At 51.6% G+C, this 13,955-nt stretch overlaps 7 protein-coding genes across 7 annotated transcripts; 2 read left to right on the plus strand and 5 right to left on the minus strand.

Annotated features, from left to right (window-relative positions):
- Positions 1-11: 11 nt before the first annotated feature.
- Positions 12-263, minus strand: GT037_008924 (uncharacterized protein; the record flags this gene model as incomplete). Its single annotated transcript, XM_038933971.1, has 1 exon — positions 12-263. One exon carries the CDS (start codon positions 261-263, stop codon positions 12-14), a length of 252 nt encoding a protein of 83 aa, XP_038783316.1.
- A 1,123-nt stretch (positions 264-1,386) lies between these two features.
- Positions 1,387-4,925, minus strand: GT037_008925 (uncharacterized protein; the record flags this gene model as incomplete). The annotated part of the gene is made up of 5 exons (XM_038933972.1): positions 1,387-3,081; positions 3,133-3,444; positions 3,801-4,247; positions 4,312-4,774; positions 4,834-4,925. 5 exons carry the CDS (start codon positions 4,923-4,925, stop codon positions 1,387-1,389), a joined length of 3,009 nt encoding a protein of 1,002 aa, XP_038783317.1.
- A 1,558-nt stretch (positions 4,926-6,483) lies between these two features.
- GT037_008926 (uncharacterized protein) lies at positions 6,484-7,435 on the plus strand (the record flags this gene model as incomplete). Its single annotated transcript, XM_038933973.1, has 3 exons — positions 6,484-6,535; positions 6,584-7,067; positions 7,123-7,435. The coding sequence occupies 3 exons, from the start codon at positions 6,484-6,486 to the stop codon at positions 7,433-7,435; spliced, it is 849 nt and encodes a 282-aa protein (XP_038783318.1).
- Positions 7,436-7,631: 196 nt separating this feature from the next.
- Positions 7,632-8,471, minus strand: GT037_008927 (uncharacterized protein; the record flags this gene model as incomplete). Its single annotated transcript, XM_038933974.1, has 1 exon — positions 7,632-8,471. One exon carries the CDS (start codon positions 8,469-8,471, stop codon positions 7,632-7,634), a length of 840 nt encoding a protein of 279 aa, XP_038783319.1.
- A 527-nt stretch (positions 8,472-8,998) lies between these two features.
- On the minus strand, positions 8,999-9,202 carry GT037_008928 (uncharacterized protein; the record flags this gene model as incomplete). The annotated part of the gene is made up of 1 exon (XM_038933975.1): positions 8,999-9,202. One exon carries the CDS (start codon positions 9,200-9,202, stop codon positions 8,999-9,001), a length of 204 nt encoding a protein of 67 aa, XP_038783320.1.
- Positions 9,203-9,459: 257 nt separating this feature from the next.
- Positions 9,460-9,938, plus strand: GT037_008929 (cytochrome b5; the record flags this gene model as incomplete). Its single annotated transcript, XM_038933976.1, has 2 exons — positions 9,460-9,636; positions 9,861-9,938. 2 exons carry the CDS (start codon positions 9,460-9,462, stop codon positions 9,936-9,938), a joined length of 255 nt encoding a protein of 84 aa, XP_038783321.1.
- Positions 9,939-10,325: 387 nt separating this feature from the next.
- GT037_008930 (3-oxoadipate enol-lactone hydrolase) lies at positions 10,326-13,821 on the minus strand (the record flags this gene model as incomplete). Its single annotated transcript, XM_038933977.1, has 3 exons — positions 10,326-11,229; positions 12,945-13,433; positions 13,517-13,821. The coding sequence occupies 3 exons, from the start codon at positions 13,819-13,821 to the stop codon at positions 10,326-10,328; spliced, it is 1,698 nt and encodes a 565-aa protein (XP_038783322.1).
- Positions 13,822-13,955: the final 134 nt, after the last annotated feature.

The following is a 13,955-nucleotide window of genomic DNA, read 5'->3' on the forward strand; positions in this document are numbered from 1 at the left end:
AATGGAGGGCCTTACATCAACGAGCAACTAATGTAACTCCTGCAGATACGCTCCCACAATAGTCTCATCCGTACTGCGCAGTTCCCCATTCGCATCCGGTCTTCTAGCGCTACCATCAACGCTACCACGCGAACTGTCTGCATCTTGGTTGTTTTTTCCATCTCCTTTTTCTCACCAATGGCGTTCTGGAAACCCGAGTATCCCACAAATTCCGAATTGGACACGCACTCCCGAACGTCTAGAGGTCCATCGTGAATCTTCATGCTCCCGCTCAAGAAGACAAACATGTTGCACGTGAACACAAGCAGCGTATCGGTACTGAACACCGCCACTCCGAGGACAAACAATGTACACACTTGTAGGGATAGTCTCCCAAGAGAATCGCGACGTTACATTGCCACCATATAGCGCATCATCCCGCAGACCAAAGTATCTTTTACGGAGAAGCCGGGGAATTCTGGACACATGGAGCCGAAGACAGTGTAATTGCGGACAGAAGCCGAGTTTCGAAGGTCGCCTACCGTGTTGCTATGGAACGAGGATATAGCTGCTGACGCCCATGTCTCTCAGCATTATGAACAAAATGTAGCCAATATCTACGCGTGTCTACATCGACATGCGAAAGGGGTGATGCTGTAAACGTTGGTCGGGAATTGACGTGACTCCTAAGCCACAGTAACCAATAAGTCAGACAACAGCTTATGATGAGCTCTCAAAGACCTGACCATGACAGCGCGACAGCAGCTCCATTTTTTTGACGTCATCTAAAGTCAACAGCATAGTGGACACCCACAGACGGCAAGGTCTCTGCTAAAGTGAGCTACTTCTGCTGGACGAGGCGATATTCATGTCGTATGCACTCACCCACACTAGGAATGGCAACGATGCAAAGGAGCTCTCATGATCAAGATCCCACAGCATATCGACTGGAAAGGGCGCAATGCTCTCATTGAAGTAGCGGATCTTGTGTCAGGCAGCTGAGCATGAGCATTAAGAGAAACAAGATGTATATCAAGCTAGGTGTAAGCTCAATGTGACATTATTGCGAGACACTTTCACAGTCCCGACTGTTGAGTAATCGACCATAGTTGCAACACCGTCCCATTCAGATTGGAACATGGCAGACGCCACAATCTAATTGTAAAAAAACTGTAAGAGACAAGTCTCTCTGAACACGTAAGTTTACGATGATAAAAAGTAGATACTCGTCGTAAACCATTGACATGGTAACGCCCTCGACTCCCAGTCATACCAAAAACAAAACTACACCGTAATAGTACAGCCCCTCCCTCCCCACACCCCAAGAATGAGAAATTCCAATACTTTGGAGTGTGAGACAAATCAATCCAAGTCCAGGCCATCTAGATCCAGGTCCAAACCTGCATACTACGCATTCTGGTCCCCTTCTCCAGCCTCGTCATGATGCATTTCCGTCGCATGGAATGCATCGCCAAAAGCCGAATCGTCAACAAGGTCCAGGCCCAAGTTGTCGTCGTGCCCATAATCCGCCAAAGCATCTCCAGCACTATCGATATTGTCAAAACTACCAAAGTCGGCTGTGTCGAACATGCTACCCGCGTCGGCTTCGATGTTGGACGAGGACATGCCGCCGACGTTGTTTGTGCGCTGGTTGTTGTTCATGTTGGGTTGTTGGACGCTGCCGGCCGACTGTTGTGCATTGCCAGATTGATCGTTCATCGTCCAGTCATCAGTCTTCTCCCCTGCGCCGGTCATTCCAGACATCTCTACGTCCAGATCCAGGAGGTCGGCTCCTACGTCGAGACTTGTGTCCTGCTGATCGAATGTGGATGTCTGGTTCATGTTGCCGTGAGGCGCATTGGGTGTACCGGTGGCAGACTGCGATTGGCTCGGTGGCTGTGATAACCTAGGTAGTGACATATTGCCGATGGGTGTGCCGTTCAGTGACCCTGATCCATACTGGTCCAAAAGACCCGCGGCAGAATTCTCCTCCATTGTTCCTTGGTTGTTCATGCCATTCGATGTTCCGTTTGCTTCCTGTTGGGCTCCGTTGCCGTTCATCTGTGCCTTTGGAGGAGAGGGTGCTTGCGGCTCAATGAATCCACCCTTGTCTACACAGACGACCGCCTTTTTCGCGTCGAATGTAACTCCCAGCGTCTTCTCCAAATCTTGAACGACTCCTTCGACCGGGTTTGCGTCCTCGCCGTCGCTCTCGGTAGGGCGGGAAAGGTCTCGTAGTCGTCGTTCGGCCTTGATGTACGTTCTGGTGCGCTTCAATTGTGCCACTTTCTTCGCGTGGTCGGCCTTCATCTTGTCAATCTCGGCCTGCTCGTTCTTTGTATACTCTGCTACGCGCTTCTCAAAGTCCTTGAGTTGTTCCGCATCCAGCTTATAGTAGTTCTTGACCTGGTAGTTCTCTTTGCCCGGCTCCACATTCTCAGCTCCTGGAACGTCCAGAATGCCTGCAGTAAGTGGGGCGAGCTCACCCATGAGACCCAGTCCTAGATCGATAGGTGCAATCTTCCCGACGGCATAAGGTGACGAGAAGATCTCTTCCATCCACTCGTGATGCTGCTTGTAACGCGACAAGCTGATCTCGCGCGGGGTCAGGAAGTCGAAGGCATCTTGTGTCGCATTCTCCTCCTCCTCGAGTGTGTTGTCTGGTGCTAGTGTGCCTGCAGCGGGTTGGCGAGGTTGAGCCTGAGTCGGCAAGCGCTGGCGTTTGGCTGGCGGCGGTTGCGCAGGATATGGTCGGCCTGGTTGCATGGGGTTGTAGTAGGGCTGCGGGCCTCTCATGGCTTGTTGTCCGAATTCGACTTTTGGCCAATTGGCTTGATCGACCAACATGAACTCCTTGCGCATCAATGGCCCGGCTTGCTGTAGTTGAGCGCGCATCTGTATCTGGGCCTGGACTTCTCGTGGAATGGGTATTTGCGAGGCAGGCATTCTGCTCTGTGGATCTGCCGGCTTGTAGTGCACAAGCCAGAGATTGGGATCGATAGTACCCGGGCCTGCAGCAATTCGATAACGATGGCGCGCATGCATGGCGTATGGTTCGTGAGGGTAGTGGTATCCACTGTTGTGGACAAGGACCTGGAGAGTCTATGATATGTTAGGTCATTGAAGCGGGCATCGTGTCCTCTAGATACGTACATATCCGCGTACGTTCATATCGTATGCAGTTTCGGCGTCAGCCCACACCATGCCGTCTGAGGCGAACATGGTGCCCATGCGCGGGGGCTGCCATGTGAGGATGACAGTGCCATCTTGGGGGGGTGCTGAAAGGAAGGTCCACGCGACGGGCGACGTGTCGCGCACGATTTGCGGACCTTTGATCAGGTACTCGAGGGCCTGAGGAGCTTGAAGACCCGGTAGAGTAGGGAAGCGGTACGAGGATATCAGGTGCACATGGGCAAGCAGATGATTCGGCACCTGCGCACTCGGGTCGGGAGCATGCCCGTAGGCCTGATTCATGCCATACATGATTGCTGGGGTAATGCGACAGAGGCGCCGCGTCGATCGATGCGCTTTGGGTCGTGATGTAGCGGGCGCGGAAAGCTGGGGTTGATGTCTGGAATCTTTGGCGCAGGCGCGTTGAGGACCGCGCGACTGCCAAGACTATCGTCACATGCGGTTAGCGCAATTCACCATCTCCTCCACCACTCGTAGGCCCTCCGTCACCCACTTTCGCACTGCAGCTTTCCATACTGGCGCAAGATCTAATCAACTCTTTGTTCATTCATCTACCCCTCTACTCCCTCCACAGCCCTCGGTATCACATATCCCTCCCACTTCTCTTCGCTATCTGCCTCTCTCCATACATCCATTCCGCCTGCAACCCCATTCTCATCAATCTGCCAATCGCCCCTCTCTACCATACCCCTCCAATTCTTCAGCACGTCGACAAGACTCTGCTCGTGATGGTTCTCGAGCGGCTGATGACCTGGACGATATAAATCCACGTTACTATCTCCTCCAGTCTTACGTCGTCCAAACCTGCTGCCATCACTCTTCCTTGCATACCCGTTCGCCCCAATACCAAAGGGCAAAACAAACAAACACTCATCCTCGGATTTCATCGCAGAAGTCGGACGCAAGTACAGGCCTGCGGGATATGTTGTGGTGTCGCTGAATAATGGAAAGAGCTGGGCTATGCGCTCACCGGTGTGAATGTTGAGCGTTGTCTCGTCAGTATAATCTGATTTGGAGCGGAAAAGCAGGATGGGAGGAATTTCAGAAGTGGAGGAAGAAACATAAGAGCGGAACGGCTGCAGACGTGAAGGCACGAAGTCAGTGTATTTGTCATATACATTCGGCACAGTCACAACCTACCTGGTCAAACAATGCAGAGTCGGTGAGCACTTCGAGACCGGGAGCGATCATTTGGAAGCGTGGACGTCGTGTACGACGGACAAATTCGTAAGCGAATCTTTGGAGAAGTTCTGTAGCTTGAAGTACGCTGCTGTCGACTAGTCCATGTACAGCCTCTGCAACTTCTGTGGTGGAGGCCGTTGGAGGCATGCGGGCTTCGATGGACTCTACAAGGCGATTGAAAGCGTCGATGTTCTCCTCCAGCATTGTGTCGTTATATGGGATAAACTCCCAGGGATCGAAGCGCTCGTAGACGTAATTCTTATGCGGGACTTTTGGCGGAGTAGCAATTCTTCCCTTGCGAATTTGGCTCAACCAAAACTCCAACGCAGTTTCCAACGGATACCAAACTTCCTGTTCAAAGATTATGTCTGTTTCGTAAATAGTCGGACTGATTATGCACAGGTGTGTTTCCTGGTCATATCTATAGCGACGTGTAAGCTCGTTGTGTATAAGAATATATAGTGGTCTCGTAGAACTTACACTAGCCCACAGAAGTGACCCGTAAAGTTGCTCATAGCGTAAAGTACCAAGAACCTACCCTCTTCTGGCCAATCGTCTTCCTGCTCAAACATGAACCCTGGGTCAGCAAGATTTCGCACCCAATAGAAGAAAAACAGGTCAACTTTCGCCTCTGGATCACAGATGACTCGAGCATGTTGAAGAAAGCGAACAAGATCATGTGCAAGGTCAGCACGAACGGTCTCAGCCGCATCTCCAAATGTATCAAACCAAGACCGACAGGCGGATTCGAGAGACTCTACGCTGCGACCTGAGCCAACCCAGCCGTGGCGCAAAATCTCATTGTGTAACGCGATGCATCGATCGACGTTCATGATCAGCGGTCAAGCGATGACAATAAGATGAAGTATTTATCCTGCGATTGAGAGCGATGTCTCTTGTCATATCGTCCCTCAAGCGCGTTACTATACCTTGTGGGGTGTTCTGACCATTGTGCGGCGCAGTTGACAAAATAGGGGTTAGCATGAACTAGGTGTGTACTAGCGACAAGATGGGCTAGCGTTACATAAGTATCATCCATAGATGTTACTGTTCGTCCCTTTGTAATGTGCTTTCTATACTCATCGTACTGTGCCACTGTTTCGGTCCGGTGAGTTTTGGGACATAGGGCAATATCGGATTTTTTTACATCAGCTGGCGATGCGAATACATTAGATTCACCGCCCCACAGTTTCTGTGACTTTGTGTCCAAATTCATGGTACAAGCTACGCTGGAACGACTGCGTGGCAATGTTAGGCAATGAGGCGGAGAAGACAGAGTGTTCGGACGTCGTAAAGAAAGAGATTCCCTTCGCGTCTTGCTTACAAGAGGGGCATGAAGCATGTTGTGTGCGTTCATGGTAGACAATAAACTTAGGATTGCGAGGCTTCTTGTACCGAGAGATGCTGTAGGGGCTGGCGTGCCGGTAATTGCCTGTTTCCTGGCGGCACTGAGGAAGCATGCGTTCGGTAACTGCGCGCCGCAGCCAACGCCGTTCCCTAACGCACTTGTTTCTGCCCCTTTGTGAAACATTCGCATCCAGCAACTATTGTCCAGCTTCTGCCACAGGACGAGCTGGTAGGACCGCTGTCCTAAGCTTTCAAGCCTGCGCTAATTGTGGGGTAGGCCTCGGCTTAATGTAGCTTAATTTCGACACCCTGCGAGATCGTCTTTCCTCCACCAAGAAACCCGCCGTCCCTTCATTTCTACGAAGCCTTCGATCTCCGGCATCGAACCATGTGCCGCTGTCGCAGTGACGAGAACCGGGTTGCCATTTCCCGCGTCGCGGTGAGACAAGGCGCAATGTGTGCCGGACCGGTTGGCCGCCACTAGATCCACAGCTATATGTGATACCGGCGGGTGCAATTAGATTGATTGAGTTATGTGGTCACGCAGTCCACGTTCAGTATGATTTCAGAGCAAAGTGCAAGCCCTATGTTGTTTCCCGGATATTGATGTGCAGCGCTTAACCATGAAGCGGACATCTTGCCTCCATCTTCGGGTCGAGGTACTCTGAGCATTTACTAGGGATGATCTTTATATAGCGTCGTGAATGCCTCAACTTTCAACGCCTCAACCATCAATCTTCATCGTATCCATACGCAGCGATCCATTTGCTCCCAGTTACCAACATGTTTGGAAAGGCAGCTATTGTCAATGTGCTCGTGAGCGCCGTGTCCGCGGGTTCGTTGGCTTCGTCCACGCACGTTACATGTCGCTGACCAGAGACAGGCACGATCCTTTGGGATGGCCGCTTCAACGAAATGACATCTTCTTCTGATCTAGACAAGTGGTCTTGGGCAAACCAAGTAGGCAGTGAGTACTACGTTCAGGCTACACGTCAAACATCACTGACAAAGCCTCTTCCTCGTCCAGATTACCAATACTACATCCACGGATCGGGTGCTACCACCAAATACGTAAATCTCTCGCCAAACTACAAGAATCCTGGGGACACTGGCAGCAAGCAAGGTGCCAAGATCACGATCGACAACACAGCCAAGTGGAACAGCGACATGTGGAGGACGGAGCTCATTCCTCAGACCACAGCTGCTATCAACAAAGGCACCGTATATTACCACTTCTCGATCAAGAGGTCCACTACCAATGTTCCGAGTGCGACAAACGAACACCAGATCTGTTTCTTCGAGAGCCATTTCACAGAGTTGAAGTACGGATGGGTCAACGGAGAGTCTGGCACTAGCAACACCAACCTGTAAGACAACCACGCGACGAAACCCAGTACGAAAACCATGCTAATTCCAAACCAGGCAGTGGATGGTGGGTGGCCAGAGCAAGTGGAAGGTCGAGCTCAAGGCCGATGAATGGCACAACGTAGCTTACGAGATCAACTTTTCATCCAACCAAGTTACCTTCTGGCACTCGACTGGTAACAACACGCTTGTTAAGACTGCTGGACCGTTCTCCAGTAGCACTTCTTCAAACGGCGCCGACTGGCATCTTGGTGTTCTTCGTCTTCCCCGCCAGGGCAACGATGGGACAGGTGCGGAGGACTGGTTCTTCTCTGGGACGTACATTGAGAGCGGTTCACTCACTACTTCAGTTGCTAGTCCTGCAGCATAGATGTAGATCACGTTGTGTGGTGTGTGGTCAGACCAGATGTACATATTGGCCCAGATTTAGTATTCGGTACATAGCATACTCGAAGAAGCAGTCTTATCTCCTCTTGTCTGCTATGAGACTCAGAGCGTTCCACACACTGCGCTACCTTCCACATCATATCATAGCTCGCCGAAACATGGTGCGCCCCTCTGAAGACCTAATACCCATTCTCGATCCACTCTTTGGCTATGGCTACTAGACCTTCAATGCCATTTGGCGCAGTTGGGAGTAGAAAATGTTGTACGAAGTCATTCGTCTCGCAATAACGTCGAGTAGCAGCCTCGTCGAACTTTTTATCCCAGGGAAATTTCTTGGTATAGGCCGATAGCTTGGGAAGGCCAGTCGAACTGCGCACGAGTTGTTGAAAGTTGACGTTTTGGGTTAACCGGCTCAAAAACGAGTGATCTTGGCGACCGAACTCATGTATAACTCCTGCAACCATGAAGAATGCATTTCCGTCTAAACTTACCTCTGGGAGGTAGTCATGGATCATAAATCGGGGATGCATTGCCTCGTTGGACTTGGCCTTGATGGGCCTTCTCGATTTCCTCTTCGACTGCACCCGCCTAACGATTTTCTGAATCCATAGTCTCTTATGACCGACGACACTATCGATGAACTCTGTGAGATGCCGATATTCTTCGAGGATGTGTATATCGTTGTAGCGAATAACCAATGCCCTAGTCTCGCTTCGAAGTTGATTGTTGACGAATTGAAGTTGGTTAGCGACGACATGTCCGTTCACTGTGACCTGCGCAGGGCGTCTCATCTTTTCGGCAGCTACAACGGTTTTTTTGGTAGTTCGAACAGCCTTTGTAAGCCTACGACGTTTTCGTGCCGGAGCCTCGTCCTCGAGCTCTTCACCGCTGGCGCCGGCAGCTTGAGTTTGAGCAAGTTTCTCGACATCTCGTTCCGTTTGTTGAGGATGGAGACAAAGCCAGCCCACACCGAGCTTGTTACGAAGCTCGCCTGGCAGTTGCAGAAGGCGTGACTCCATCTTATATTGTTGATATAGGCGTTGAAGGCTCTGTCAGCACAGAACCGACGAAGTGATTGAGAAGTGCGATGATGCAAAGATACTGCAGTTGACTTGTCGAAGAAATACCGTTAACATGTAAGGCGGTTGAGGAAGTGAGTCGAGGTGTCGAAGAAGATGAACCAGACCAGGACCAGTTTTGGACGCAAGCGTGCTTGGGCCACAATTTTCGAGAGCGGTCGCACTGACCCAGGGACCAATTTAGATGTAAGAAAGAAAGTGAAAGCAGTGACAACAGGCTCCAATAATCTGCTGTACCTTATCAATGTTAGCTGGTAAGTGATGCAAGGAGCCGAATGACTGAGCCCAGACAGTCATCGGCAAACGAACAGTGTTGAGGTCGCAGATGCGAGACGAACTATCTGACTAGATTCCTGGTTTGAGATGGGACGAAAACAAGTGCTTTTAGAGAAACAATTCCACAGAGAATAACGACTACTTTGAAGGTGCGTAGCATGTGCGAAATAAACCTAACGACACACACTGCGTCAACTACTGATGTAGATTCTGGCGACGCACTCGGCGAAAGCCATGAACACTGGGCGCTGCGAAGTCTCAGTAGAAGTAAAAGACAGCCCAAAGATGCTGGGAAGTATTTCACCAAGAGCAAGTGACGTTCCAGCACACCAATCACGATCCCCGCAACGCAGCTTACCACACGCAGGCCTAGCGCGCCTCATCAACCTCGGCATACCTCCACTCCACACTTGTCGCCATCCACGACCGAGCCGCAACCCGAGCTACGTCCCTAGACCGTACCCCATACAACCCCAGGTTCCTCCCCTTCCGTATTTCCTTTACTTTTGTACCCAGAGCCAACCAGCTCTTCCACCTTCCGAACACAACAAATCGTCCGCCTAGACTCGACGCGATCGCCGACGCGACATTCTTCCCGCCTTTTCAAACGCCGACGAACCTCAGTCGCCGTTGCGCATCCACGAAACTCACCATGTCCGAGTCTCTCACCACCAAGCAAGTCGCCGAGCACAACACCGTTGAGAAGGGACTGTACATAATAGTCGATGGCGATGTATACAAGATGGATTCGTTTGTCGACGAGCACCCGGGTGGCGCCAAGATTCTGAAGAGAGTAGGTGGAAAGGATGCTAGTAAGCAGTTCTGGAAGGTACGTTTTGACTAGGATGTACAGGGAGGGGAGTGAACAGTGGGAACACATGTCGCGCGCGCGTCTTCCCGCAAGGCTTGCTTCTGTGGCCCGCCTGGGTCTCAGTACCGCCGGACATCCAAGGTTCTCGCTACCAAAGACTCGGTCGCAAGCTGGACCCTTGATTAGATCAGAGCAAGATTCGTTATCAAACGTGACGAAAGGATTCACTAACGGATATGCAGTACCACAACGAGAGCGTATTGAAGAAATACGCACCCAAACTCAAGATCGGCACAGTCAAGGAGGAGTCCAAGTTATAATTACTACATAACGTTATATCAACGCAGATTACTTAATCCATCCCCATTGCACCGCATTCATAGCATGTCCTCGTGTCAAATATTCGTTCTTTAAATAAGTACGAAAGTCATGGTGCTTTGGGCACCGCAGGTAAAACGTTCAGTTCACTCAATTGGCGCGGACTCTTTGATCGATGCAATAAACTATAAATTAAGGACGAACTTCTACTCTATGAACGTATCGGTTGGTATAATGCAAACTCTCCTCTCCTCGATAACAGACCTGCAAAACAAGAAAACATGCCGTGGGTATCGTTATAGCAAACGCCTCTTTTCAATGCCGCGGAAAATATGCCAAAATCGTCGCTGCGTAATGTGCTCTCTCTCTCTCTGTCTTCTCCGTCTCATCTAGAAACACGTCCACCTCTTCGCAATCCCCGGTCTCGACCCTGGTCTAGGCATCGGACTCGTCCTGGGTCTCGCATCATGCTTCTCATCCACATGCGCATCGTCATCCAGATCCTCCATGCGATAACGTCGCACAGAACCAGCATCCGACTGGTCCTTGTCCGAGTAAAACTTTTCCTGCGGACCTGAAACACATCGCGGTGTTACCTTGCGGAAGAAACCCCGAAGACCGCTGTTGGCCTTGTCGATCCTTTCATACTCGCGTTTGCGCGTACATGGCGAGGTCCAGTGCATAGTCGTGTTGGTCTCTTCTTCTGCAATGGTGTCCTCGCTTTGGCGGCGGTGCATGGGTGTTTCCTCGACGACGCGCAGACTGTCGGAACTGAAACGCGTGGCTGCGCTGGGGAAGCCAAAGGTTGTGTCGCCACCTTGGGATAGCGTTGGGCTGGGTAGACCGGAATTCGAGTGGTAGGATGGGTTGGTGAAGATGCTGCAGCTGCGAAAATGTAAAGCGAGGACGTCGTCAATGTCTTGGCTGGTTGCTGTGGGAGGTGTTTGGTGGCTCTTCATTCGATAGTGACGCGCCGGTCTTGATGGATCCACAATGGTACAAGAAGTTCGCCTCGATGAGGGTTTTGAGCCATGGCCACGGCTTTGCGATCGACTCTTTGAGTTTTCTGATGATGAGGTGGTTGATTGTTGCCGGTGAAATGGTCGTGAGCGCTGCTCTGATACTGGTCGCCGCGGTTCCATGTTCGCAGCCTGAGTGGAAGACAAGGATTGGGCGTTGCTTCTGTGAGGTTTGTTGCGGTGCCGTATGGTGGTAGGATCTGGTAACGGTTCCTGGCTGGGTATCTTGGGTAGATAGGAACCCGCAACACTGTCTGTTCGATTCATCGCCGATCTATCAAAGATCGAAAAAAGGACAGTGACGTAAATGTGAGATCGTTGTCTCTAGGAAAATTGAATCGTTAATATGGCCTTAGTTCGTGTATAATTTCGGTAGTCGTCTAGATCGGATATCAGTATCCAAATAGGAAGGTTCTGTGCTCAAGGGGTAAAAGCCCATACCAGCAGCCAGTGCCAACACACCGAAATTCACGGATCTGGATTCCTTACGAGGAGCACACACGCCAGAGATATGGGAGAATGGAAATTGGAATCACAGGCAGGCTATGCGACGCCAGTGGTTGTTGGGTCGGTCAAGTGACGAACCGCGGGACCCGCCTGGAGGACTATTGAATCAACCGCGGTCAGTAGGAGGGAAACTAGGGACTAGTATATAAAGAAGAGATTCAAAACGACCCAATTGTCGATCTTGGCCGTTGGTTGGCCCAGACCCTGCCAGCCATGCAAGACGCACGGCATGCACGATCTTTGACGAAGTCTGAGCTAAGCGCGTGGGCGGCTCTACGCAAAAAGGTTGAGAGTTCACCGCCTCCCAGGATTCGATTTCCGGGGCCTGCAGTGGGCTAGGAGCGTGAAAAGACTAGTCGTGCGATTAAACTGGAGAACGACTTGGTTAGCTTCCGTGCGTTCGAGACGGAGCATGACAAGTGCACTAAATATGTCACAGCAAGAGTCGCACACATGGGAGGTGCCAAAGGTGGATGAGAGGGTGTGTGTCCAGACTATGATGTCGTCGGCTTTCACATGCCAGAGACGATGTGGCTGCCACACATTCAATCTAGCGTGCTGATCGTTGTGTTGGCTCGTGATAAGGCAAGGAGGGCGCGAGGCCATGTCGAATAGACGCGAGTGGCAGCCTCGTCTACCGACAAGACGATCCGGCACAACCTTGAACCTGCTGCACGGACGGCGGGAAGGACCGAATCAAATCAAAGAACGGCAGGCCAGCGACATCGGGCCAAGATCACACACACTCGACTCGGGCAAGTGCACGCGGAAACGTCGAGCCTGGAGGGGTGGAAGGATGCCAAATGAAGCGCCGCGCATGACATCGTGGGTATTGCTGAGAGGGGCGCGTCGTCGGCAGGGCACATTACACAAACCCGCTGCGGTGGGTATAGGCGCAGAACCCTGGGTGGCCTGCCCGAAATATCTTCCAGCAGCTTTTCTCGCCTCACAGTACACGAATCAAGCGGCTGTGTGACTGCGTTTGTTGTAATGTCCTGTGGATGCTCGGCCCGCTGCCTTACTGCTTACACAGTGTATCCGCTGCAAACGCTTTGGAGAGTGGAACCAATGCGGCATGCGCCAAGGCCACATCCAATGCAGCTGATCGGGCCAGGGACGCCGCCAATGACCATGTCATGCGGCGGCACAACACCACCAACTGCGCTCTACTCGCACGCGGAGATGAGTCTGCATCTGCAGCCTGCAGCTTTTGCTTCCGCCACGCTAGTCATCGCTAGGGTTGCCGTCTAGAAGATCGGCTCGCACGTGGTGTCTCTATGAACCCCTCTTCACTCCCCCACAGTTCACATTGCGCACACCCGCGAAACATTTCAGAAATGGCGGTATGACATGGCAGGTGTTCTGCTCCTGTTGACTCGTTCGCAGGTACGGTAACGGGGCCTGTGCGATGGAACGGATACAGAACCTTCTCCACTACCCCGTTCCGCGGTTTATCGGAAATAACCATTACGGATAATCTACTGTATCTCATGATAAAATCCCTCTATCAATTTCGCGACCTCGTCAAACGCCTCAAGACAGTGCCAATGCCCAATCCCCTTCATGACCTCCAACTTCTTCTCACCATGCTGCATCTCGTCAAACATCTTCTTACACCCTTCGAGCGGCGCACTCATATCCTCGTCACCAGCGAGAATAAGTACAGGCACGCTGATCTTGCTGTACCTGGGCGGCTTTGCATTGACAATGACTCGGCAGTTGGATATGTATCCCGCTGGATCCTGTGCCAGCAGCAACTCGCGGATCATTGCTTTGACAAGTGGAGACGCCTTCTTTCCGACTGCAGCTTGGGGGATGGTGTCGGCCATGGGTTGCATACCGTTTTTTGTCACGTTTTCTATCCGTTCTTGGAAGCGAGGGGCTGAGGCTGGGTTGGGATAGACTGGGCCGATCAACACAGCTGCTACGATGCGGTCGCTTCGCTCAGCCGCGAGGTGTGCACCCACGATACTACAAGCCCGTTAGTTGTCTTGGTGTCGTCGCGTCGAGTCTTCCAAGGCTTCTGCCCGGGTAGGTTGTTAATGCTGACGTACCCTCCCATACTGTGTCCGACGAACACAGCCTTCTCAACTTTCAACGCGTCCAAAACCCCTATAGTATCTTCTGCCAGAGTCTCAATACTCTGCTCGACAAACGTGTATGTAGATCGTCCTGCTCCCGTATTGTCAAAGGTGATGCAACGGAACCCGTTGGCAACCAGGCTCTGAGTTACCGCAGAGTAGTAATTCTGCGAAGAGCCGAGCCCGTGCATGAAGATGAATGTCTCACGAGCATTTCCATCTTGCGGTTTCAGATCTGAGTAGTGGAGGCGTTTGTATCCGAGTTCGAGGAAAGGCATGATGGGTGGAACGAAGTCGTGTTTGTAAGTGTGTTTCACCCGAGCTTCAGATGCACGATGGAATTGGTTCCGATCGGAAGCGGAACTAACGTGTCGGACAGGGACTGTGACGTCATCTGTGCGGAGGTCTGCTG

Source organism: Alternaria burnsii (genome assembly GCF_013036055.1).
Source record: "Alternaria burnsii strain CBS107.38 chromosome Unknown 697, whole genome shotgun sequence".
Classification (NCBI taxonomy): Eukaryota; Fungi; Ascomycota; class Dothideomycetes; order Pleosporales; family Pleosporaceae; genus Alternaria; species Alternaria burnsii.